The sequence below is a fragment of the Mchenga conophoros genome, linkage group LG20 (assembly GCF_057382185.1).
Source record: "Mchenga conophoros isolate Kocher_MC1m ecotype Shallow Benthic linkage group LG20, M_conophoros_male_GT1.1, whole genome shotgun sequence".
In the NCBI taxonomy this organism is placed as follows: domain Eukaryota; kingdom Metazoa; phylum Chordata; class Actinopteri; order Cichliformes; family Cichlidae; genus Mchenga; species Mchenga conophoros.
Window position 1 is genome coordinate 10,049,640 of NC_140545.1, and position 25,364 is coordinate 10,075,003.

General features: G+C 42.4%; 2 protein-coding genes across 3 annotated transcripts in view; both read right to left on the minus strand.

Annotated features, from left to right (window-relative positions):
• Window positions 1-761: 761 nt before the first annotated feature.
• Window positions 762-3,241, minus strand: LOC146550378 (transmembrane protein 26). Its single transcript, XM_085259829.1, has 3 exons — window positions 3,048-3,241; window positions 1,994-2,138; window positions 762-1,496 (listed from the first exon to the last, which is right to left on the minus strand). Exons 1-3 carry the CDS (start codon window positions 3,239-3,241, stop codon window positions 762-764), a joined length of 1,074 nt encoding a protein of 357 aa, XP_085115955.1.
• A 4,819-nt stretch (window positions 3,242-8,060) lies between these two features.
• gabrd (gamma-aminobutyric acid type A receptor subunit delta) overlaps window positions 8,061-25,364 on the minus strand; it is a 28,323-nt gene continuing 11,019 nt past the window's right edge. Inside the window, exons 2-9 of one of the 2 annotated variants that reach the window (XM_085261173.1) lie at window positions 18,464-18,579; window positions 14,744-14,811; window positions 13,277-13,497; window positions 12,788-12,870; window positions 12,419-12,556; window positions 11,848-12,003; window positions 10,182-10,393; window positions 8,061-9,125 (exon numbers count right to left, since the gene is read on the minus strand). In XM_085261173.1, the coding sequence (XP_085117299.1) occupies window positions 8,799-9,125; window positions 10,182-10,393; window positions 11,848-12,003; window positions 12,419-12,556; window positions 12,788-12,870; window positions 13,277-13,497; window positions 14,744-14,811; window positions 18,464-18,579 (1,321 nt within the window). In that variant the 3' untranslated portion in view covers window positions 8,061-8,798. Of the gene's footprint in view, window positions 9,126-10,181; window positions 10,394-11,847; window positions 12,004-12,418; window positions 12,557-12,787; window positions 12,871-13,276; window positions 13,498-14,743; window positions 14,812-18,463; window positions 20,873-25,364 lie in introns of those variants that run through there. The other variant, XM_085261171.1, reaches the window with a different exon arrangement.

Consider the following 25,364-nt stretch of genomic DNA (forward strand, 5'->3'; position numbering starts at 1 on the left):
CCAAAACCAGACAAATGCCTCCTGCCGCTGCTGCTGATGCTGCTGTGGTATTGCTGTCTCACTGTTTTGGTTTTTTTTTCCCTCTGTGTAACTATAGCATGTATGTTACAGTCAAGTAAACAAAGCAGATGCTTGCTGTGCCTTGGTTGACTTGGCAACACTGCCATCTCATGGCGAGCAGAACAAAACAAACAGCACTGTGCTTTCCTCATATATCTTTATTAGAAAATGCTCATCCACCAGCAAGAAAAGACACATCATCAAATTTTAAAAAAAAAATTATTACATAGAACATCGAATGCCATGATTACCAACCTTATTTGGTTAAAAACACAAGGACATATCATGATGCAGTCATACTATTCCATATACTAAGCTCTTGTTTATTGAGACCAGTTTGTTGAAGTGTAAAGTTCCCCGATGTATTTATTTTGTTTCAGCTACCTTGTTATTTGCTTCATACTATTAAAGAGATTGACAGTTCTTTGGAACTGATTTTCTCGAGCAGAGAAAGCTCCCGTGATGGAAACACCACTTTTATCAAAGGGAGTTGCATAAATTCATCTCTGATCTTTTCAATGGGGACTTACTCTCTTTTCTTGTGCTCTGTTTCTAGTCGCTGAACCTCCAGAGAGCTGAGACTGTCTCTAAACGAGGCTGAGATGTAAGAGATGGCAGATGGGTTTAGACTTCATTCTTGGTGAAAGCTATTCCCTCCCTCCTGGGGGCCGGAGTCATGCCTCACGGCATTTTGAGCCTTTCTATACCTGGACACCTTTCTGATCTTCCTCCCTCTCGGTCCCCTTCTTCATGTCTATATGACAGCTCTGCTCTTCCCAACATTCGTCTTTACCCACTTCTTCTTCCACCTCCTCCTCCTCCCTGCTGCCCCCATGTGCTTGACACTGGAGCACCAGAGCAGTGCATCTCTCCAGCCCAGATACCTGCTGCTCACACTGCACCACAAATATTCTGTAGAGCTCCAAAAGAACAATGAGGATATTCTTGCAGGTGAAGAAAATCATCAGCTGGTTGAGCACCTGCTCTTGCACCATGAGGTAGAACCGGTAGAGCAGGAACGGGCCATCTTGGAGTCCCACTGTGAGCAGCAAGCTCCAGACTTCGCTGGAGCAGCAGGAGGTGAATGAGGGTGGAGCCCTGGAGCAGCAGAAGGGACCACCCTTGCTGTCTTGAGAAGGCCCCGCCTTTGGGGGTCGTGTCTGAGTGAGAACCAGAGGAAACTGCATGAGTGCCCAAGAGAACAGGGCCAAGCCGATGATGACAACTGCCTGGTTGGTTTTGACTTCGGGCTCCTTGAAGGTGTCGAAGATGTCCAGGATGTCAGCACCCAGTCCCACATTCACCATGAGAAGCTGTGAGAGCTGGTCACGTGACATGTCCCCCTTGGGCATGAGCCAGCGACCCAGAACCAAGACTATCAGCATGGTTTGCTCCAGGCCAGCTACCCAGTTCTCTGGGTCCAGATCCTTAATCCCCTGGATAAATAAAACAGTGGAAGTCTAGTCATGTTGAAAGTGTTTGCAAGGGTTCAGTGTTAATGAATAATCAAATAAACCAGCCATCTCCTCTCTGTTTTTAATATAAGTCGACTGTTTTGTGTCAAGGTTCATTACGTTTATCCTGAAAGCACCCACCCTCCCCCTTGATATTCTACAATATTCCCAAAACGGGAAGATCTTCACGTTTCAAAAGCTGCCACCCAGCCTTGAGTACAGCCATGGGGCAAAAAGCTCCCAAATCCTACATGAAAGAAATTTCACTAAGACCATCTCACAAGGGAAGAGATCTAAGAATTTTTCAAGCAGGAGCCTATCTGGACTTCATCTCTGTGTGTCTATTACACATTTCCTGCAACTAATAGTTTATCCACCCCCTTGCTAGATTTAAATCTTATCTGATATCAGGTGTTGCTTTAATGTGGCTGCGTGGTGGGTTGAGGCAGGCAGGGCAGTTTTGTTGGTGGGACGCCTACCGCTGAGATCGGGATGTGAGCCAGCAAATGAAGCTCATGGCCCGAGGAATTGTTGAAAGGCAGCTTGGACTGTAGCAGGCTCAGCTCCAGAAACCAAATGGACGGGATGACAGTACTGAGGTACAGGAAAACCATGGGGGAGAACCTAAAAGAGGATCACCAAAGGAGAGGGAAAGAGGGGGTTAGGTTATTTATAGAAATTTGCTTCTTCTTTTTTTGCCACCCACTAAAGAAGAAAGAGTCCCTTTTTCCCCATAGGAAGCATCAAATTTCAGACAGGCAATTATTCTCATCATATATGCAAATCCCACTTGACAGTGCAAAGCCTTCTCCATGAGGACAGAACTTCAAAGTAAGACTCAGTGAGAAAGAGAGAGGCCCGAAGAAAGCTCGCATCTGACGATGTTCAGTTCGTGAGCTTTTGAATAAGACATAGCTTGGTGTTGAATGAGGTGTGACACTAAATGCTCATATCCATTTGAAGTCGGTTGATGTTTTTTTTTCCTTTCTTTCTTTCTTTCTTTAAAAAAAAAAAAAAAGCTTGTTGGTCAAAAATGAGTCGAGCCAGAAGGAGACATTTACTCCGTGAGTGGATAGGAGAGGCTGTGACATTGATGTGATGGTAGGCTCATAATACAGTTCAGTGAAAGACAGCAGTAATACAGCAGAGGAATATGTTTGTCTTTGATGGACAGTGAAAGAGAGAAAGAGCTGCGGATGATAAGAGAGAATTTAGTGGCACAGAATATCGCAGGCCTTTACAAAAGCCGCCTCGGGCAGATGGGTTGTAAAGAGTTTGCAGCTACAAGTTTAGGAGTTAATTACTCCCTAAGACCAAACAGGTTTATAAAGTCTGCCTGCATCTCACTCCCCATCCTCCCAAATCTGTTCTGTGCTTTGTACAGTGACCTTGGGTTTTAGAAAGGTGCCCACAAATTAAAATGTATTATTATTGTTATTATTTAGGAAGAAGCAGAGGGCTAACATCTGGCTTAAAATTGACTGAGCCTCAGTGTGTTATGCAGAAAGGAAAATCATGTCAAATGTGTTTTACCATTTCCACTCTGCATTACGGGTGCATTTCAGAGTGATGGCCATTTCCACACCCAACAGAGCCACGCCTGTCAGCAGCAGCCAATAGAGCGGCTCCTCTTTAACAGCTACAACTCGCCACACCGTCACCACCCCGTGGACAGCAAATAGGAAGCGGCTCAGCAAGGCCAGCAAGACATTCAGGAGGCGACACATGGTGCACCAGAGAAAACCTGCAGAGAAGATCACTTTAGAAGCACAGAAGTGACTTTATTATCATATGTACATTTGAATATTACTAGACAATGAATATCGTATTTTTTCCGCACTCCCTTCACACGTTGTTATTTATTACATTTATTATACATCATTAGGTTTTCTGAAGATCGCTCTTTGTTATTATGATAATTAAGGGTTTAAATTATTAGCTTAGATTTAGTAACCTGGGGGAAAAAATACTGTAAAAATTATGTTATTAAATTGAGACATAAAATGAAATAAAATAAAATGAATCACAAAATATACAAAACAGCTGCAAGTGAAAAATCAAATCACTTTGACCAAAAGAAAATTTACATTTGTCTATTTACAAAAAACTAAAAGCTTACAAGTTTACAACAGCGAGTCTTTAATGTTGTTTCAAACCTTCTACAGTGTTGTGTTTGCATTATTATTGCATTTTTGAATGCAATCATAGTCCCACATGGTTCCTGCAGAGTAAAGAATGGACTACTTTAAAACAATTTGATTTTTGCAATGAAAAATTTGCGAAATAAAAGCCACTTAACCACACTCATCATTAACCGCTGCTCATCATCACCCAGTTCAGGCTTCATTATCAGTAACTATTGCACGATGTGCGCAAACAGCCCTCGCTGTCAGTTAGTTAGCCAGGAGGATGAAAGCCTCTGAGCTTTGGGGGAAATCAAAGCAAGCAGTGATTAGTAAGGAAGAGTTAGACAAACTGATCTGCAGTCAATATTAAAGCACTCCCAGAGGCTTTGCACAGGCTTGCTGGAATTTGATCCCTGAATCGCCATGGATTATCGTGATGACTTGAAAGTGGTACCAAAATGGGAGCACCCTGGTTTTGTAGTTATAAAGATGCATCATGCCATACCTGCAGGTTTAACTCCGACCCTCTCTCACACCCAGTACCTCCCTTCCACAGGAATATATATATATATATATATATATATATATATATATATTATGTGTGTATATATATATATATATATATATATATATATATAATATATATATTATGTGTATATGCCTGTATATTATGTGACTTCTTAAACAATGTACAGAGTCTCTCACAAACTTTAGTCTTTATCTTGTGGATACAAGCAACACTTGTATGACTGCTTTTAACTATTAAATGCATTCGCCTCAGTCAGTGTGTTACTGTTGTTGTGTGTGTCAAAAACCGAGCCGTGTGTGTTAGTGTTTTAGAGTTTGAAAAAGAATTCATGCACTATGTATTGTGCAGCTGCATGCAGTACAAACCTACAGGATAAGCCGGGAGTCCTTCTTGAGATCAGTCTCTTCAGTGTATTTTTCCAAAAGTTTTAGATGCTGTGCAGTGGAAAGTGACAGTAACCCAACAGTCACCCACAGTGACCTGCCCTCTGTGTCTGATTTATGCCTTTTAACTGACAGCCACCTCCTAGACCCTGCGGAAGAGTGAACATGTCAGAGGTGTGTATTCCCGCACGTACGTATGTGTGTTCAGTGGGGAGTGACTACTGTTCGAGTTCACTGGAGTATCAGCGAGGAGCAGTGTGATCCACAAGTGTTTATGTGCATGTGTGTGTCTCCATCCTCTCGGTGCCATCATGTGAGATAAAGCTTCCTGCTCCTTGCGCCCACATCTTCATTGCCATCCGTCATGATGTCATCTCCCCTGGCCCAGAACAAAGTTATCTCCTTGGGAGAAGCCAGCCTGTCGCACTCCCTGTTCGGAGTGCACGCAGCCCTGCCCTGCTCCCACCCATGCCTGCTCTGTAACTGCAGCGCTGGTCCTGATAACTGCCCCACTCCGTGGCCTCTGTGCACACAAAAACATGGAGCAACAAGAGGAAAGGGAGATGCTGATGGGCCTCTGAACAAGCAACTGCAGGAGTGTGTGGGTATGTTACTGCGGTTGCATCAGAATGAGGATGCTGCGTGGGTGGAAGCTGTCCAGGAATGTCAATCTACTAAACCAGCGAAGCGAAGCGAAGACAGATGACTGACAATCATAACAGAGAGGAGATTGCTCTTCCCTGCAAATGAGGCATTTTTAAACCTGCAGCATTTGGTTGGTTTTGTTTGACTATTTGGGGACTGAGAAAGCTATTGTTTTAACATTAGCACCACTTGGAGTTTCATCATCATCATCATTAAATCTCACATTTGTTCTCTGTTCAAGCTCTACCATCTCTATCCAAAATATTTGCCTCTGAAGCTGCTGCTGCTGCATTCAGCAACAGCTCATCAGCTTTATTGGTTGGGTGGTCTGAGTAGGTGCCTTTATATGAGGCTATCACTTTTGACTGAACTTGTTTTCCTGCGGCATCTCGGGTGGAAAAAATGAAAAATGCAAAGTTAGTGACTGTATGACCAAAATAATGAGCTGAAAAGAAAAAAAGACAGATTGATTGAGTCATTGGAGTGAATTTAATCATCTTATTTGATATTTATTAATGTAAAAATACTGACTACTGATGCTACGAGGTGTGTCCCTACTGATTACTACGCACAAAAACACAACTAGACCGCGTGCTCTTGTTCCAAAACTGAGACGAGATGAGTGATATTCACACTTCTCCTGAGGCTTTGCTTATTGCATTGTATGAACATCTATAGTGCTGGTGGTAAGCAGACTGATGGAGTATACATTGGAGGTGGCTGCTCAAATCTTTTATTTTCATTTATTTATTTATTTCAAGCATTTATTTTTATCTTTATTTATTTATTTTTATCAGTTATATCCGAGAGCCTCACCTGAGATCGTCATGGAGAAGAAAGTCAGATGAGCACAATGATGGGCACGACCTAATTCTCTTCCCTAGGCTGGAGCCTATCCTAGCTGCCATAGGGCCACACACCCTGGACAGGTTGCCGGTCTGTTGCAGGGCTAACATTTAACACGTGTCAATCAAAATTTTGCAGAAATATATAAATATAACCCAGAATCACGGCAAAACGTGTAACAGACACGCCGGTCCATCGTGTCAATTTCCCGCTTTGCCTCTCCAAAACGTCAAAGGGACACATGCAGACGTTGCATTACCAGCAGGGGGAGATGATAAATGTAAAGGCAAGAAGTCGATAGCAAGCTAAACGCGTGAAGTACGTTCAAAGTCCTTAATCATCAGAAGCGATTAAGCTGGTGGCTTTACGTGTAAATGTGTTAATAATGTCTGTTTAAATGCTTTGCTGTGATTATTTTCATGTTGGCTTGAAATAAAATATTTGTACTGCCACTTACTGCATGTGAGTGTCGTTTTCACACTTTAGAAAGGCAACATGTGAAATGGATATTGTGGACCATCGTGTCTATCACACACTTTGCAGTGATATCGGGTTGGTGTTTACACCACTCTTCGGACTAGGAAGCTACAGTAATGTGTAACAGTGTTGAGCCAACCCTCATTTCCTCTGCAAGGAAAATGGGAAATATGTGCAGTGTTATTGAAACATGTACAAACATACATGGAAATACAGTATATATGGCAAAAATAGAGTTTGTACAATCCTAACGAGCCTTTATTCTCCAACTTAGTCTGAACTCTTGTCATTTCCTAAAGTTTCTTCGGGAATAGTTCTCCAGGCTTCTTGAAGGATATTCAAAGCTCTTCTTTGTATGTTGGCTGCCTTTTGGTCTGTTCTCAGTCAATGCTTCAATAATGTTGATGTCCAGGCTGTGGGGAGGCCGATCCATGACTGGCAGGCAGTGTGTTAGGGATCATTGTCATGCTGAAAAATGAAGTTGTTGTCAATCAGAAGCTTTCTAAATGGCATGGCAGATCACTGACTGTACTTTTCTGTGGTCATATTTCCATCAGTTTTGATTGCCAACACTACCGGCTGAAATACAGCCCCACATGCTGAATTCCTTCTGCCACGATCTCAGCTATTAGCTCTCTGGGAATCGCTTTGTTGGTTTTGTGTCTGTCAAACTGTGTTACTGTTGGTATTTTTTTTTGTTTTTGCCACAGGCTGCTAGTAATAAAGTCCCAAAAGATACAATTTAAAACTGCTATTTTGCTTGGTTGTCTCTTATCTGTATACACAACATTGGTTCATCCCTTGAGTCAGGTGCCATTTTTGTGCTTGAATGATTCCTAGGTTAGTGTTAAGTGGCTTAAGAAATCAAAAAACTTTCCTCTGACATGGTCAGGTACAGGTGCTTGAAAAAGCAGCCAATATCCAAAGAAAAACTTTGAAAGACCTTCAGAAAACTGAAGAACTGTTGCTGTTAATTAAAAAAAATTACTGGAAAGTCTGGCTCCTGGGAAGGAAAATATAAAGAAATGAAGTGTGGCTTGAGACTTTTGTACAGTATTGTAAATCTGTGGACACCACACTTTGTTACAACTGATTACAACATTCAGAGTTACTGGCTGATGTGTCCACCTTGAACCTTTCATCAAAGAAGCAAAGAAAACTGATGATTTAATCAAAGATGCAGTTTCATTCTGATTCAAGAAGCTGAAATGCTCAAACTGGAGGTCACATAATACACTGTATTTAATGTAGTGACTGAATAAGAAAACTAAAGAGCTGTGGTGCCTTCTAATCCACGAGTCTCCTGAAATCAATTTCCCAGTTCAGACAAAGGACGGGCACGAGTAGGAAATTATTAATAGAGCAAAGTATAATTGATAAGTTAATTATTCATAACCCCTTAAAATTTTGCATGTTCGGACCTGCCAGATGGGATTTCAAGCAGCTTCGTCTTCTTTTGAATATACCTAACCAACATGGATTTAGCTTTCAAGAGATCATTTGGCGCTAGGAGAGAGAAACACAAACACACGCACACAGGTAGTGGAGGAAGTCCTTTAATGGCAAGGAAACAGGCAGAACTGGCAGAGGGAGATAAGACCCTCCAGTCGGTGTCCTAAACGTGAAAATAAACAGGGAAAAAAAGGGTGGGGGACCAAAGGAGAGGGAGAGAGAGAGGGGATAGCAGTGGCGGGAGGGGAGAGGGGGTAATGAGTTCTCAGCCATGCAGAATAGCAGTACACCTCATCTCGTTATCCTCTTGTCTGGGTGGTGTTTTTGCTTTGTGAGATAACAAGTGGTTCACTGATTGTGGAGTTAGACAGGCTAAGTATGCTTATTTGTATTTGTTTAGAGGAGAGCTTGTGGTCAGTGCGGCTGTTTTGGTGGACGTGAGGTCTGGTGTCTCGTGTTAAGTCGGCTTATATAACAGGTCGATGTGGAAGTGTTTGTTGTTAGTTAAACTGTATTAAATGTGTGCTGTATGTCTTCCACAGGCAACATAGTCCTTCGCCTTTGCAGGACATTGTTTGTGTTTAAATATATTTTAATCCTCTTAAAACTTCTTAAACTTCTACGTACTTCCAGTAATTACCATATTTCCATATTCACAGGCCATTATACTTTATTTTGTCTTTTGTCTGACGAGTTCTCGCCTTTACTGAAGGCTGCAGTATATTTCTGCTGCACCAGTCTGCCAGCATTAAAGTGGCACAGCTCCAGCAGTTTCTTATATACAGCTCTGGATGGCAGCCATTCGCTCAGACCCGCTGCCTCCTCTTCACATGGTGTACGCCACCCAGTAGATCACATTCACCACGGCGAAAGTGAAAGGAAACACGGCCCTGGCATAGATGTCGATGGTATCTGCATCAATGGGCTTGCAGACACACTTGGAACAGCACTTCTTCTTCTCTTCCTCGCGCTCCTCCGGTTGCCTGGATCTTCTCCGCCTCGGCTCCGTCTCCTCCGTTCCACCCTCCCCGGGAATTTCGCTGCTGGAACGCTGGGCTCGACCGTGGCGGCTGGAAATGACCACGCCCTGATTCATGCCGGTGACTGACAGGGAAAATAGAACCATTGCCTGTTTGCCGTTCTTTACAATAGACTGTGGAGAGGAGGAGACAGAGAAGCATCTAAGCATTTACCTGACAGAGCTCTATTCTGGCAAATTTGGCAAAAGTGACAATTCAACCCCTTTGCATTCATGAGGTCTACTACTATAACTTATAACTACTTTATAAGCAAAAGCTCTTAAGTATTTGGTCCATCCTGGTACTTTATATTTTATAATGCTTCATTTTTTTTAAATAAACACACGACTTAAGGTAAGGGTTAATTGTGTGGTATTAATGATTATCATCTCTTTTGGCAGTTTTGATTACACCGTACTCACTAGAGCATAAGCGATCAGACCAATGTTGTCAGCTCATTTGCAAAACTATTGTTTCTGCATTTGTAATAGACAATTAATATAAATGTAAGTAAAGAAGAGGCACTTCAACCATTTTTTGAGTGTTGATGTTGCATAGTTTGTCCACCAGAGGGCGCTGAGCTGAGTTGAGCGGAAGGTAAACAAGTAAATAAATAACTAAATAAAACAAAGGCTTGAGAAATCTGTTTATGTTTCATATGTTTGAAAGAAAATTACATCGGCCATTTTATTGTAATATTATATTTTAAAATACTTTGATATCAGTATCAATGTAAAATACCCTATATCAGTTTGGCTCCTTTTTTTCACAATCACTCCACTGCAACATTTAATTTTAATCGCTTCACTGCTCTGACAGGTAATCTGGTACGTTTAATATTTCTGAACTCATAGTTTTATAGCAGGTGCGGCCACTGTTATTCTGAAGGTTTACCTCAGTTATGATGGACACCAGCAACTTAAGAAGCTGACAGTATGATGAGAATCACTATTGCTTCCTGTGGGGCGATCATCTATTTTCCCATTATGGTCTATAGAGATTCATGTCCTGCTGAAGGTCAGTGGGATGGATGCTTGTCAGCACCAAGGCCTGATGTCTGGCCTAGGTTTATGTTTAAGAGGTGCGCACAATTTAGTAGCAACACCCCCACCCTACCGCCCCGAAGCTCCAGATTGAAAGGTCTGCTGACAGGTGTACATGACGGAAATGATCGAATGAGTGATCCTCACCTCGGAGCTGAGCTTGCTGGCCTTGACCTTGGCTTTCTCTTTGAGTCGGTAGTCAGCGTTGTAGTGAGCAAAGGCGTACTCGATGAGGGCCGCGAACACAAACACGTAACAGATCCAGAAGTAGACATCTAACGCCTTGATGGCTGACGCTCGGGGCAAGGACGAGCGAGCGCTTACCATCAGCGTGGTCATGGTTAGAACAGTTGTAATCCCTGAAAACAAAGCAAAAATTTGACTTCTGTGGATGTGGGGCTCTTGATTAGTGTTCTCAGACTGTAGGTTGGTTGGTCCCCTACTGTAGTCTAGACAACAGTATAAACTGTCAGTTAGGTGGTTAATCTAAGGTTTCCTAAGGGAACACTATTCCCTTTCTGTTGGTAGCTTTAAACAAAATGAGGAACAGGATTTTCAAAAATATTTGGTGTACATATTCATCTTTCTCTCAGAGTGAATGTTGCTCATGTCCCATCATCTGGTCCAAATCTTCCATTTAAACTTAAAAAGACAGCCTCATCGGGCTGTCTGATGAGGCTGTCTTTTCTTGCTTTAACTAGAATGTTTGCAGCTCATCAGTGATTCTGTTGGCACATTCTGCAGAATTTTAGTCTTGAGAGGACATGAACGTCCTCATGCGTCAAATTCAAGGCCGGAGGGCCCGATCCCCCAAAATTTTAATTTAGCCTGCATGCAAATTTAGCATTTTGATATATTTTGGCCCACCAAGTTGTCTAGCTGTTGTCTGCATAACATGTCCCCCAGTGTGTGCAGCCAAACAGAGGGGCACAACTTCATTGCACCTGCAAGTTAATAAGCTGCTTAACACTGACTGAAACAGACAGGACCATCGAGAGAGGTGGGAACTGAGAAGCTCTTTAGCTGTATCCATACTACATCAAGAAATATATATCTTCTTCTTCTTTGAGTAAAATCTCAACATGAGCAAGCAGAGGGGATGGTTGAGGCAGGTGGGCAATTTTCAGACAGGAAACTGCAAAGTTCAATTGCGAAATTAAGGCTTACGTGCGTCTGATTTCATAGCAGAAGGTAAGGCTGCATGGCATATGTAAAATACTTAATCATAAATCCTTTTTAATTAACAAAAATAATAATAATAATAAATACATTTTATTTATAAAGCGCCTTTCAAGACACCCAAGGACGCTGTACAATAGGATAAAATACATAATAGAACAATGACACAATGAAGGACAATAAAACAAAAGCACAAGATAAAATGAACAAACAGTGGGTTCACAGTGAATATGCAGATTTGAACAGATGGTTTTGAGTTGAGATTTAAACTGGGGGAGAGAACCAATGTTTCTTATATCTGGGGGGTAGAGATAACATATTCAGGCCTGTGAGGACATCTGTGTGAGACCTGAAGAAATATGTGCAGGAACTGAATTAAAGATTTATTATTTTTGCTTTAACATCAGCATGTATTGAGCTATGTTGTATCCTGTGATGGTCATCAATAGGCTGCTATGAGTTCCTTGTAACCACAATGCATTAGTTTGAATGTAACCCCACACGCAGTAAGACTCTAAGAAAAGAAAACTGTCATTTATGTGGTTTAACCTTTCAGAGGACGAACGAGCACCAACCTTCACTGAAATAACCCCTTTCGAAATGTTCAAATATACTTCATCCAATTAATACTAACCTAAGGATACACGAGCAGGAACTGCTGATTGGCTGATCCAGAAGGACACCCAGGACATTGCAACCAGTAATATCGAAGGCATGTACGACTGGATGATGTAGACACCTCGATTACGTCTCAGCTGGAAGCGAAGACTGAGCCTCGGAAAGCGCCCCGCTGTGAAGCAGACAACAAGTCACTTTGTTTCAAACCAAACATGCTAATTATTTATCATAAAGAGGCCATTGTTCTTCACAGGCTCTGACGCTAGGCAACATCTTTTGCCTCGCTTTTGCCCCTAGTGGCACAACTTCAAGATTTAACGCATAAAATGGTGTTGCAGCTGCATCTTCCCAGCAGCTACTGCTCTCATCTCCTAAATCTCCTGCCTGGCTCAGCAGCAAGTCTGCCTTGATGCATTTCGTCTACGAATAGAATACAACCACAGAAGTGCCTCTGGTTGAAAAAAAGAAGTCATGCTTCAAGAAGTATGTGTAGAGTTCTCCAATACAAGAGGGACCAAAGTCCAAAACCACCACATACGTGTAAAACATAATACAGGCACAAAACAACACAAAAGAGGGATGCTCACCTGATTTGAAATTCATCATCTCAGTGTCAAAGCGATAGTCTGTGATGGTGAACTGGGAAAGCTCTAATTTGTCCAAACCGTGAATGTGTCTCTGACTCTCCGACCAGTGATACACAATGTCCTCTGAGGAGTAACCATCTAGAAAAACAACAACAACAACAAAGACATTTACCCGTCCAGCCGACACAGATGTGCGAGGTTCGCTCAACATTTGGCATTTTCATCCTGTCACAGACACTGTAACCTTTCACAAATGTCACCGTGCTCGCACAATGAAATGTTTCAGCAATAAACTGAAATAACATTTTTAACCCATAAAGATGAATGTAGGAAAGAAGAAATGAACATTTAAGATAAATCCCAACTCACAGCTTTCCAAATCCAGCATGCATTCCTGTTCGTCCATGGGATACTTGGTAAGGTCCATGTCACACGCCACTGTCGAAGTGATTCTAGGAACAAAACGGCTCGCTTAATCAAACCCTGACATAGATGCTATTACAGTTTCTTCAATTTGTCATTTTTCAAATAAAAACTAAATTTTCTTTTATCTTCTTTTTGCATGTTCATCAATACATCCTTCATTATTTAACTCCTGGTATAAAAATCTGACTCTTTTACGAAAAGTCCATTTAGTTACTATTCATGCATTCTTATTTTTATTTTTTTGCTCAAAACAGCCTGCATCCAAACACAGCGCTAATGAGAACTGTTATATTTAACCAAAACAGTGCAGTCTGATCAAAACAATGACGAAAGACAGTGAAAATTTCTGGTGTGCTAAGATGAAACTGCAGAATTGTCTTATAATTTTCTGTAGGCAAAAGAAAGAGAAGACAATGATCTGTTTGTTTATACCGGCTACTATATAGAATCACTCCGTTAGGCTGCAGGCGGATCAGCTTGTTCTCTACGGTCACATCGTGAAACCAAGCAGATTTGGCGTTAACGATGAAGGTGTCGGGCAGCCACAGCTTGTCCACAAACCGACTGTCCAGTCCAAGAGTCTTGTTAGTGTGATTGTAGGACAGGCGGTCATCGTGCCAGCTCTGCCGCAGGAACACAGTCATGGTGTATTCCTGTCAGGAACACCACGGAATGTAAAACGGGAGACAGACTGTTAGGAATATTAGGTTCAATTATATTTACTTTGTATTTTTAAAAATATATTTAATTTATTTCATTATTCTGGACGGTTTTGGGAATAACTTATTTATATAGGAAAAATCGTTGGTGAGATTGTGTCAAAATATGAAATTATTTAGAAAAGAAAAGTAATTACTCAATAAGAATTTTTAGTAAGAAGAGATTTTGGCCCTTCAATTAATGATGAATGCAACATTTAATTAAAGGGTCCAAACACATTTCTTTTCAGACATAACCCTAAAACTGATATCACCGTTAAAATGCTGTTAATTATTGTTATAATCGCAAAATTGAAAAAGAATAATAACTCTTTTGTCACTATATTGTAGATTTGAATTAAATATTTTCTTCCTATTGCAAGAGATTTCAGCAAAATGTGACACTGAACTTCCTACCAAACAGAAATATAGAAAGAAAAGAAAACACAAAAAGCCATCTTCAAACGCCTGGTGAGTCACACAAATGCAGATCTGGCTGCAAATGCAGAAAAACACAACCAAAGAATGAAATACCGCAATTAGCATCAAACAGCATAAACCACCAGAGAGGAGGCTGAAAAAGAAGCAAACAATGCTGGAGCACACATGCCGCACTGGCTGGTGACGTGAGTAACTACTGTGGTGCTTTTTTACTATTCTGCTTGCATAATTCAGATATTACTGCAGCAGTTCAGTGTCCGGTTGTGTTTTATGTGTCCTCACAGCATAAAAGCAATAAAGCACTTGGCTTTATTGTCTTACTTTGCAGCCTTTCCCTGAATACTGTGCACTTTGTGTTTGTGTTTTAGTTTCATTGCTCTTTTGGCTACCACACTTTGGACTTTATTTCAGATGTTAAGCAAAAAAAAAACATATTGAATTGAAGCGTTTTAAGATTAAACTCCTTCTTTCATGATAGACATGGCGCCGCTCACGATTACAAGGTTACGCAAAATGATATTTGTGCAAAACATGAATTGCCCCATTGGATTTGATATTTCACTTTACAAAATCCATGAAAGTCTGAAATTATCCAACAACTCGCCCGATGTGTCACAAATGTTCACACTGAATGCGTTTAAACCTTCGAGTGGGATATGTCAGGATTATGCAAATAGTAAATCTTTGATCGTTGCGACAGTTGTGAAGTGATGATAGAGAATCTCGGTGCAGAAAGAAGGAGCGAGTGTCTGTTCTTTACCATGTTGGCTTCAGAGATGTGGTCAATGCTGGCTACTTCTATAGCCATGGCCACGTTCACGGGCGGACCTGCAGAGGAAATGGTGAGAAAAAAAAAGGGCAAACCTTTGCCCTCCCCATCTCAAACACCCACCCACGCCACTTCTCTGATTCCCATTCTGGTCCCTCCCATCCTAACTCCATAACCCATCTGTTTTTCTCCCATCCACCTTCCTCCCACGTCCAAACACTCCTACGGTGCATAGAGATTAAGCATTATCCAGTTTAGCCATGCGAAGTGGCACATCACACAATGGGCATTCATAAACAACACTGGGCTTTCATGGACTTGCACAGAGAGAGCTTCTGCCAACATTCACACGCACGCACACATACGCTGTAGCGTTCACTCAACAGTTTGCCATATGATTAGCATGGAGCGTGCAGCAGTCATCGAATGCTAGAGGGCAGAAACTACAGGGGGGGGGGGCTCAGTGATGCAGAACAGAAAGGCTATTTAAAATATATTAAACATTAAGGAATCATTTCCCATCATTCAACACCTCCCCATGCCATTTTGGGTAATTTATATTTTCAACACCAAATGCAAGTGAATGGGAAAAGGTTTTCAGTTGTATGCTTATTGAATGTTGATGTAAATGGGAGAGTTTAGAGGGCGATGTGATTCTATTCTCCAGCGCAGGTACAAAGATGACTATAACATTTGTTAAACAGCTATTTTACCAACTCTGGTTAGTAAATATAATAGAAAATATTTCGCTGTATATTAGAATGAAGCACAATGTGTAGCATTACCATAGAAACGTGGCATTGATTTTGTTTGCTACCACTCTAATTATGCAAATAGATTAAAATTCCAGAAAAATGTTTTACAGCATTATCAGTTCAGAAACTTTGCATTTGCAAATAGGCTTTGCACTCTGGAAACCTTGGCAGCACATATTGATGTTTACAGTGGGAAAAGTTGTTACTGTATATTAATTTCTTGCATTATATAAAAAGAGACTCCACTTCCACTGCAGAACTAATCCTCCCTTACTGTTAAAATGATGTGAGATTGGAAACATTCAGACACTTTGGTTCATAATATGGTTTTCAACTTTCAAATCAGGTTTTGTGTAGTTATCAATTCTTCTAATATTCAGTGTTCAAGTGAGGCGATAACAAGATCCATAAATTTTATGTAAAGAAAAAAATACATTGTGCTTTTTTTATGAAACAATCTGTCTGTCACGTCTTTTCTTTACATCTTGTGCATCACTATCCTTACAAATTATATTTATCTTGCAAAAACATTTTTCATAATTATCATATATTTAAGGCCCTGTTATTGCTCCATATTAATAGCATGGGGTGGGATTTGAGTGAAAGAAACTGCTCCGAAATAACAGACATGATTCCCCAGTGGTCACAACAGCCTTCCATTTAGCTTCCTTTTTCAACACATTAAAATGTGACATAAATAGAAATGCAGTGACCACATGATGTTGCATTATGATTCTCTGCATCATGCACAGGGTGGTATGTGTGTGGCGATAGCGGCACTCTTGCCCCACATTTTCACCTTTCCTCAGCTGAGTTAAGCTGTGAGATTGAGAAATCTATTGCTGTGGTCATTGAATGTTTCACATTTGGCAGCCATTCTTAGCAAATTCTCCAGAGCAGCACACAATGTTTGTGCCACCGCTCCACTCCGGCGTGTCCTCCTGCAAAGCCTGTCTTTAATAAATGTTTTTTGTGTGTGTCCTTAACAAACTGTTCACCTGTCAGCATATGTATTTGTTAGGGGTGCAACGATACACAAAATTCACGGTTCGGTTCGGTTCGATACTTTGGTGTCACGGTTCGATATTTTTTCGATACAAAAAAAATGTTCATGCCTTTTTAATTTGTCATTTATTAAAATTATAAATATATATTTTAACTCAAAAGTACAGTTTTTAAATTTAACCCTAACCCTTGTGCGTGTTTTTTATTTTGACAGCGAATGCGCACCTGCGGACCACTTATGTGCAGCCCTGGTTATTTAGCTTGTCATATTGCAGCCACAGAAATTATTTTGTCCATGAAACCATAAAGCTGCACTTTCTTTTTGCCTTATAGTCTGATTTGTCATAACTTCTCCGTTTTGTGGTAAGCTTTTCTTTGGCTGTCACTTCTTCACCCTGACCTGTCTTATTTGGCTCAGCAGAACTAAAATATATATCTGTCTGTGAAGGTTCTCAATCATCCAGGTCATCGTAGTCAAATATAAATCCTGCTGCTTTTACACACGGACTCACATAAGCTCAGCGATTCTCTGCGCGATCAACCTCTCACATGTTTAAGCTGCGGGAGATTTCACTTGTCATGTTTGCATAGTAAGCTAACAATTAATAAGACGATGTCAGAGGAATTGGTGCACAAATTATCATCACTCACAGATCAGTGCTGTCGCTCTCTATACACAGTTCGCACGATTGCAAAGTGAAAGCAAAAAAACAAGCGCAAATTCAAACGCGATTTCAATATGTCACATATTGACAGTGGCTCACCGATGCCAATGACATAATTACCCAGCTACATTTCTGAAAGAATGCAAAAGCATTGACATATATTTTTCCTTCTTACAATAGCCCGACGGGCAGGGCAGAGATAGATTTTGGTACCCCGACTGAAAAAATCGCTAGCCCCAGGACGTCAGGCTAGCGATATTGCAAGCCCTGTATCTGATTGAGGAATCATGCATCTTTGGAAAAGAGAGTTTATTACAGAGAAATGTCTCTTTCCAAAATAAAAGCTATACTATCCGCTTCTTCTGGGCTATATTCTCAGCAGCATAAGGAGAATCATGTGCTAACAGCTGTCTAAATGACTCGGCTAAAGTTAGTAGCATGCTTGTTGTTTTTGTCTTTGCACTAGGATGATGTCGGCGTAAATGTGCAGTCATATTCGTTGTGTTCCCACTAGTGCTTTCAGGTTAATCTCGTTGAAATGACCTTAACACCACAACATGGCAAATCTCCGTTAACGAGCTACCGCCGATCGCCCTGTGCATGGGGCTAGACGGCCAACACGTTAACGAGCTAACTGCGCTAACACACTAGTTCACACCCATGTAATTGAGCATTGCATGGCACATCCAACATACTGTTTTACTTTAGTCCATGACTCGCTTACCTTCAGGGTCATACGTCACATGAAAACCAAAATAATTCCAAACGCCAGATCTGAATGAGGGTGGGGGAGGTCCATGTTAAAAGGAGAGCTTAACTTCTGTCTCGCTAGCTTGCCCTGCTCTCTTCCTTCTGACTATGCTGTCTGTGTGGAGCGCTCAGTGGATCTGCGCTCGACAGTGCAGCCTAGGCGGAGTAGTCGAACGCAGATTCACTGAGCGCTCCACACAGACAGCATCGTCAGAAGGAAAGTTGATAAAATAAATTACAAATGTTGTATTGTTCGATACATACACGTACCGAACCGAAAGCACTGTATCGAACGGTTCAATATCGATACGAATATCGTTGCACCCCTAGTATTTGTATGAGGTAAACAGAGCCTTGTTTTAATGTCGTACAGGAAAAGCCAAACCAAAGGCGCCTCTCGGGATAATGGAATTGGAAGATGAAGTGCAATCCATGCTCCTGTACTTAGGACTTCGGTTGGGTGATGCTAAGGATGGCTGTAAATGTGAGGCGGTGAAATGTAACCCAACGCCACAAGCAGTAGATCTCATACTCACCTCCTATCCCAGGGCGAAAATTTCTGGCATAGCCCTTCATTAAATCATCCAGATTAGGTAACCAGGATATTTCAATGTCTGTACCTACATAGTCCCCGACGTCACTCAGCATGGCCCTAAAGAAAACAAACACAGCAGCCTTCAGTGGTTGTCCTGTCACACGTCCACAGGAAAAGCCTGGCAGAACTTCAGATAGAGTTAGTAGCATACGTAAAAGTATCTCAAAATTTGACACAATAACCACTTTTTCAAACATAAATAAGATTCATTATTTAAATCGTTAATTTTTCCTATTACGGAGTTCCACAGGATTCTGTGCTAGGACCAAGTCTATTTGGATTACACTTGATTCCCTTAGGCAGTATTATAAGAAGGCATAGTATACATTTTCATTGCTATGCAGATGATACCCAGGTTTGTCGATCCATGAAGCTAGATGGCACACACCAATTAGCTAAGCTTCTCTTCATTGGCTGCCTGTTAAATCCATAATTAAATTTAAAACCCTTCTTCTCACTTACCAGGTCTTAAATAATCAATCTCCATCTTTTCTTAAAGACCTCATGATACCATATCATCCCAAAAGAGCACTTCACTCTCAGACTGCAGACGTACTTGGATATTTCAAAGTAGAATGGGAGGCTTTCAGGCCCCTCTTCTGTAGAGCCAGCTCCCAGGTTGGATTCAGGAGAGACACACCATCTCTACTTTTAAGATTAGGCTTAATACTTTCCATCTTAAAAAAGCATATAGTTAGAGCTGGATCAGAAGACCCTGACCAACCCTTAGTTACGCTGCAATAGGCCTATACTGCTGAGGGTTTCCCACGAGGCACAGAATATTTCTTCCTTACTCACCTTTTTTCTTTCGCTATGTATTTATACACCACCTTGCAAATAATCATTATTTATTATTAATCTCTGACCATCTTCCAAAGCGTGTTGTTTGGTCATGGCAGATCGCTGATCCTCGCTAAGCCTGGTTCTTCCTGTTAAGAGGGAGTTTTTCCTTCCCACTGTCACTAAGGCGTCATCTGATTGTTGGGGTTGGCTCTCTGTTATTTTGGGTATTTACCTTAGAATATCAAACGCCTTGAGGTGACTGTTGTTATAAAATTAATTGAAGTGAATTTCATTTGATTAAAGTAATTTAGACTCAGGTCACACTTATATCAGTGTTGGCAACAGAGAACCTTAGGGATCTTTGTGTCTAGTGAAGTGTACCCACACTTGACTATGCTGTGGAAAAATCTCGAGCAACCTTTCATCTCTTTAAAGTTTGTCAGAAAAACGTAACATAGGTGCACTTAAAATGTACACGGAAATATAGTATATAAGGTAAAAATTGAATTTGTGCGATTCTAATGCTTGAAAATTAATACTTGGTATGACCACTTTTATTCTTCAACACAGGCTTGGACAGGCTTTCTCATAATTTCTTTAGCTAGTATTCAGGAATAGTTCTCCAGGCTTCCTGAAGGGCGTTCTGAGCTCTTCTTTATATGTTGGCTGCCATTATCGTGGAAGTCTTTGTCAATCAGATCCTTCCAGATGGTACTGGTGGTGGATCCCTAACACCACTGGTTGAAATGGAACCTTAGCCCACAATACAGTTTCCACCATGTTAGGTTTTTGCTAGATTTTTTCCTGTTTGAATTTCAGATAGTGGTATTCTTTTTTTTTTTTTTTTTTTTTTTGGCCTGTCCTGTTTGGCTCTTTTGCCATCAGAATTGTTGTCTAAAGGCAAAGAAAGATGCCAAACGGATTTACTTTACCAAACTGACCATCCCAGCCTTGCCGTAATGGTCCATTTGATTCACCTTTTATTGTTTATTTTATTTTCACTTACTGAATACGGGACAGACTTGAATGGGGGAAAGAAGGGGAGAAAGAAAGAGGGAAAGAGAAACAGCTGAGAAGAGGGACAGGGGAGAAGGGCAAAAGACAAAAACCAACAGAACGGGCAGAGAAAAAAAAATGCATATATCAATCACCTGGATCACCTGCTGAGAAAGAAAAAAGAAAGCAAGCAGAAGAGAACAAGAGTAATAGAATAAACAACATCACAATGATATATGGGAATATGACAGTAAATACTAAATGTTAAACATTATTGTGCAGCACATAAGATCAACAGAACACAGTGTGCTTTGAGGTAGGAGCCAAAAAGGGTGTAGTTTGTGGGTGTGATCACCCGTGTGTACACCTGTGAGCATGGACGCGCTTGTTTTTTTAAAAGGTTCCTTCATGTAATAATCTGCTAGAGGGTGTGGGGGGGCCACAGCCCCGTCCTCCAGGGCTTGAAGCAGGTGTGGAGGAGATCAAAACTCCAGACATCCAGAGGCCCCCAGAACACAAGAGACCAAGGAAGACCAACAGAGGGGCAGCTGCGCCACTGTCCCGGAAAGAGCTGAGGAGAGTCCCAGATGAGGGCTCACTCAGCAGCCGCGGAGCAGAAGCCAGGGGGAGTTGCAGTGACGCGCCCGTGAGCTCCGCCGGCAGCCAGCTGCGCCTGAGTGACCGAGCCCCAGGCCGAGAGGCCGGGGGCACCCCACCTCCGAAGTGGCCCGAGCGAGCCCCAGGCTCCAGGCCCCGATAAGCGGCCGCCAAGGAGTGAGCCGGTGTGTACCTGGACGCCCATCCCCGGACACAAAGAACCACCAACGCACCGATGTCTGAGGGGGTCCGCCACTGGCAGGGGAAGTGGTGGTAGGGGGAGCTAGGCCTCCAAACCTTGGAGGGCCTGAGATGTCCCCAGAGAGGTGGCGCCTGACACCCAACCTGACATATAGACACAGACATACAGGCACACACAGATACAAACATCCATTCCCACCCTCATGCTCTCATATGCACTTACTCCACACTCAACCAACGTGGAGACAGACATAAAGAGACGTTGTACACACGATCACACTCCCCAAGCGTACTCTACAAACCGGGTCTAGGTGCCCCCGCCCCTGGAGGGGGGAACTGCACCCAGACCCAGGTGGTGTTTCCCTTTTCCCTGCGGTGGGGGGAGGCAGACCGCCCCGACTCCGCAGCAGCAGGAAGGCTCCACACTCCAGACCGCAGTCGGATGGCCAACTCCTCCTCCTAGCCCCCCTGCTCCAGCAGGTCGCAGAGAATGGGGGTGAGAGAAGACTCCAAACCTCCCTCCACCCGCTCATTGTAATGTTGATGCATGTGTGTTCTAAGGTGCATTTAAAACCCAGGAGGGCATGGAGCTACCTGCCAGAGAGCAGCAGGTAAGCGCATGGTCCCTCCTGCTAGCCCTCAATGTCTACGTGTATTTAAAATTGAGAGGTGGGCAACGATGCCAGGGGTGGGGTGTACACCCTGATGGTACTTTGGACTCCGTGTATCGTGCCCACCCCCAAGATCCTATATGTATGTGTAATGAGAGTGTGAGTAATGTGAATGTCTAAGTTGTGGGATAAAATTGAGGCAGAGGCAGCCAGAAGGGGACAGAGGGGGGGGGGTAGCCTCCTCTGCACCCTGGTGACATACCCCTACTCCAAGGCCCTGCATGTGTGGGTGGTTGTGGTGGAGCGGGAAGAGGGAGGCAGCTGGAGATGGGGAGGGAAGGAAGGGAGGGGCAAGTGACCCCTCCCTGGGGCCAGCTCCCCCGCTGACCCCAGTAGGCACCCCCATACTCCGCGACCCGCCAGGGAAAGGGGGCCCAGGCCCATCCAGACCGGGCCCAGTGCAGCAGCGCCGCCCGGCCCCACAGAGCCCGGGACAGTCCACCCAACCCCACCACAGAGAAAACTGCACCCACCCCACCATCCACTCATCTTCCAGACTACATAAGACAATAAACACCCAGGCTGAGATCTTCCTCCACCTCTCCTGTATCTCCCCCTCCTGCAGAGGGAGCTCCTGAGGAGAGGAAAGCTCCTGCAAGATGTGACAATCTCCCCCACCAGTTGAAGAGCCCCCCAGGTGGCTCGACGCACCGGCGGCACCCTGCTCCAGGGCTGGGCCCCCATGCACCCACCCGCCCACAACCCCGGCAACACACCAACCAGGACCCAAGCCCCCGAGGCCCGGTCCGGGTCCCAGCCCAGAGACGGAGCGCCCCCAGAACCTCACGCCCATCCCGGACCCACCCAGGCTACCAGGTCAGTAACCCACGTCCGTCAGCACAGACCCTCCCCTAGCCCCGCTGCACGCAGCCGCGAGGAAACAGTCACCTGAGAGCCAACAGAGCCCCTAACCGGACATGACCGCTACCCCGGGTTGAGCCCCCCAAGGAAGATGCCTCCGGGGAACCCCCCGACGCCCTAAGCCTGTCCCTACCCCCACACCAATCACAACAGTGAAGGCGGGACCAAACTATGACCCCCCACCCCCACTAGGTGATGGAGCTGATCAAAGGAGCCCAGAGCAATTGATCTGATGTGGTGGCAGAGGCTGTATCAAGACTAATGTAATCTAATAGATAATTTCTATATTGGTTAGAATTAAGATTATTTTTATTTTTCCAGTTCATGAGGACTGTTTTCTTGGCTATGCATAGGGCAGTGAAAACCATATGGGCGATATTCTTTTCTGAAGTGACATTATCTAAGCTGCCCAACAAACACACTAAGGGGGAAGTTGGAATGTTACATTTCAGACACTTCGATAAGTCTTCACATATCTCGCGCCAAAACTTCTGAACTGGTGGACAGGACCAAAGAGCGTGGATATAATTGTCCGGTGAATTGGTTTGACAGTGTGAGCAGTTGTTGGTAGACGTAAAGCCCATCTTGAACATCCGATGACCTGTATAGTGCACTCTATGTAATATTTTGTATTGAATTAATTGAAGACTGGGATTTCTAATTAGATGAAAGGTTTTTAAGCAAATCTGAGACCAGAAGTTTAGGTCTAAGTTAACTGATAAATCCGCTTCCCATTTTGCAATAGGAAGTGATATTGATTCATCTGTTTTAGAAAGCATTCTGTATATTTTGGATAGTAATTTGGGGGGTTTAAGAGTAAGAAATTGAACCACACTTGGTGGTGTTTGTAGTTCAACTTGACCCGGTTTAAATTTCTTTTTTACTATGGATTTAATTTGTTGATATTCTAAAAATCTTTTCTTGTTGATCCCATATTGTGTAACTAGTCCGTCAAATGAAATAAATTCTGTTCCTTCTAGTATATGTTCTAAATATTTGATTCCTTTATCACTCCAATCTGAAAAGTTTATCATATTATTGTTTTGTAATATGTCAGGGTTGTTCCAGATAGGTGTACGTTTGCATGGGATTAATGAAGACGCTGTCAATTTTAGAAACTCCCACCATGCTGTCAGAGAAGAGCTGATGTAGGTCTGAGATCTCTAGATTATTGCAGAGTGCTTGTTCTACATCTAGCCAAGGTTCATCTAAGAGGGTGTGTTTTAGCCATCCTGAGATAAACTGAAGCCTGTTGGCTAAGAAGTAGTGCTGAAAGTTAGGCAGTTCTAGTCCTCCTTTATCCTTGGTCTTTTGTAGTGTTTTTAAGCTTATACGTGGGGGTTTATTTTTCCAAAGGAATTTGGACATACATGAATCTAGAGATCTGAACCAATCTTGTGGCGGTTTAGTTGGGATCAGATAGTGGTATTCTACTGTATATAGATTTTAGACGTGCAACTTCTTCTTTTATCCTTCACTTGTCTAGTTGTCTAGTAAATTTTTAACAACACACTGCACTCTATGCTGAAATATGCCAGGTTTTCATGTAATAGCTCTTTGGGAATCAGCTTTTTAGTGCAAAAATGCAACTTCGTGCCTTTTGAACTGTGTTAGTTTATCAAAAAACTGGGAGCAAATTATATATTTTGTATAATCCTGACACGCTACTAGCAAGAAAATTGCCTCTTTGCTAAATTTTATGCTCAAATGATTCATAGGTGAGTTTTAAGTGGCTTAACAAAAAATAAGAAAGTTCCTCTGAAAATGCTCAGGTCAAGAACTGGACTGAAAATGAGTCAGAAAGCAGACAGTGCAAAAGAAAAAAAAAGGATCAGAAGACCTTCAGACTGAAGAAGAAGCCTGAAGAATTGTTGCTCAAGACCAGTTTAAAAATGACTAGAAAGTCTGGCTCTTTGACAGCAAATTATAAAGAAGTGAGGCATGATTCAAGAATTCTGCACAGTATTGTAAATGTCTAATTGTATCTGTGATCTATTGCCACTGTGATCTTTGTGTTTCTTTGTGCAACTCTGTGTGTGCCTGTAATATGTGAGAGACTTTCCCTTGACATTCATACAAAGGCTCCTTGAGGAGGAGCCCTCTCTTCTGAATTGACGACAATATAAAATGATGAAAGCCCCCCTGTTATGGCAAAACATAGATCAAATGTCACTCTCATAAACAATTATGCTGAGCAACTCATACAGAGCACGAGATTTATGTCCAGTCATAATCAGCAGTTCAGTTTTGTCTTTGTAAATGTCACCAGGTCCATCACAGCAGAAGTGACCAGGTCGTGCATCCAGACATGAAGCTGAAATGTTCAGAATCTGTCAGATTAATGGAAGGAATTCATGTTAGCCGTTGACTATCCTGTAATCGAGGCCGGCCAGTATACAATTTGTAGTACCAGTACCTATATGGGGTGATTTATAAGCCAATATTCCAATATATAGCCCAATATTTTTTATTCTTTCAGACACACAAACCACAAATGCTCTTTTTCTGACGTTGTATTTTTTACTCAGTTATTTGTATTTTATAACGAATAAAACGTGTGTGTTTTTTAATATCTTGCTGCATTTTGTATAAGTTGATACTCAAGTTTTAAAAAAACAAGCAAAACTAAAGCTATTCTGTTATACCTGTATGCAAAAAATACACTGCACCCAAAATATTTCATAGATGAGCAATACTGATCAATCTAATAAACTTAAATCCTGAACATCCTCC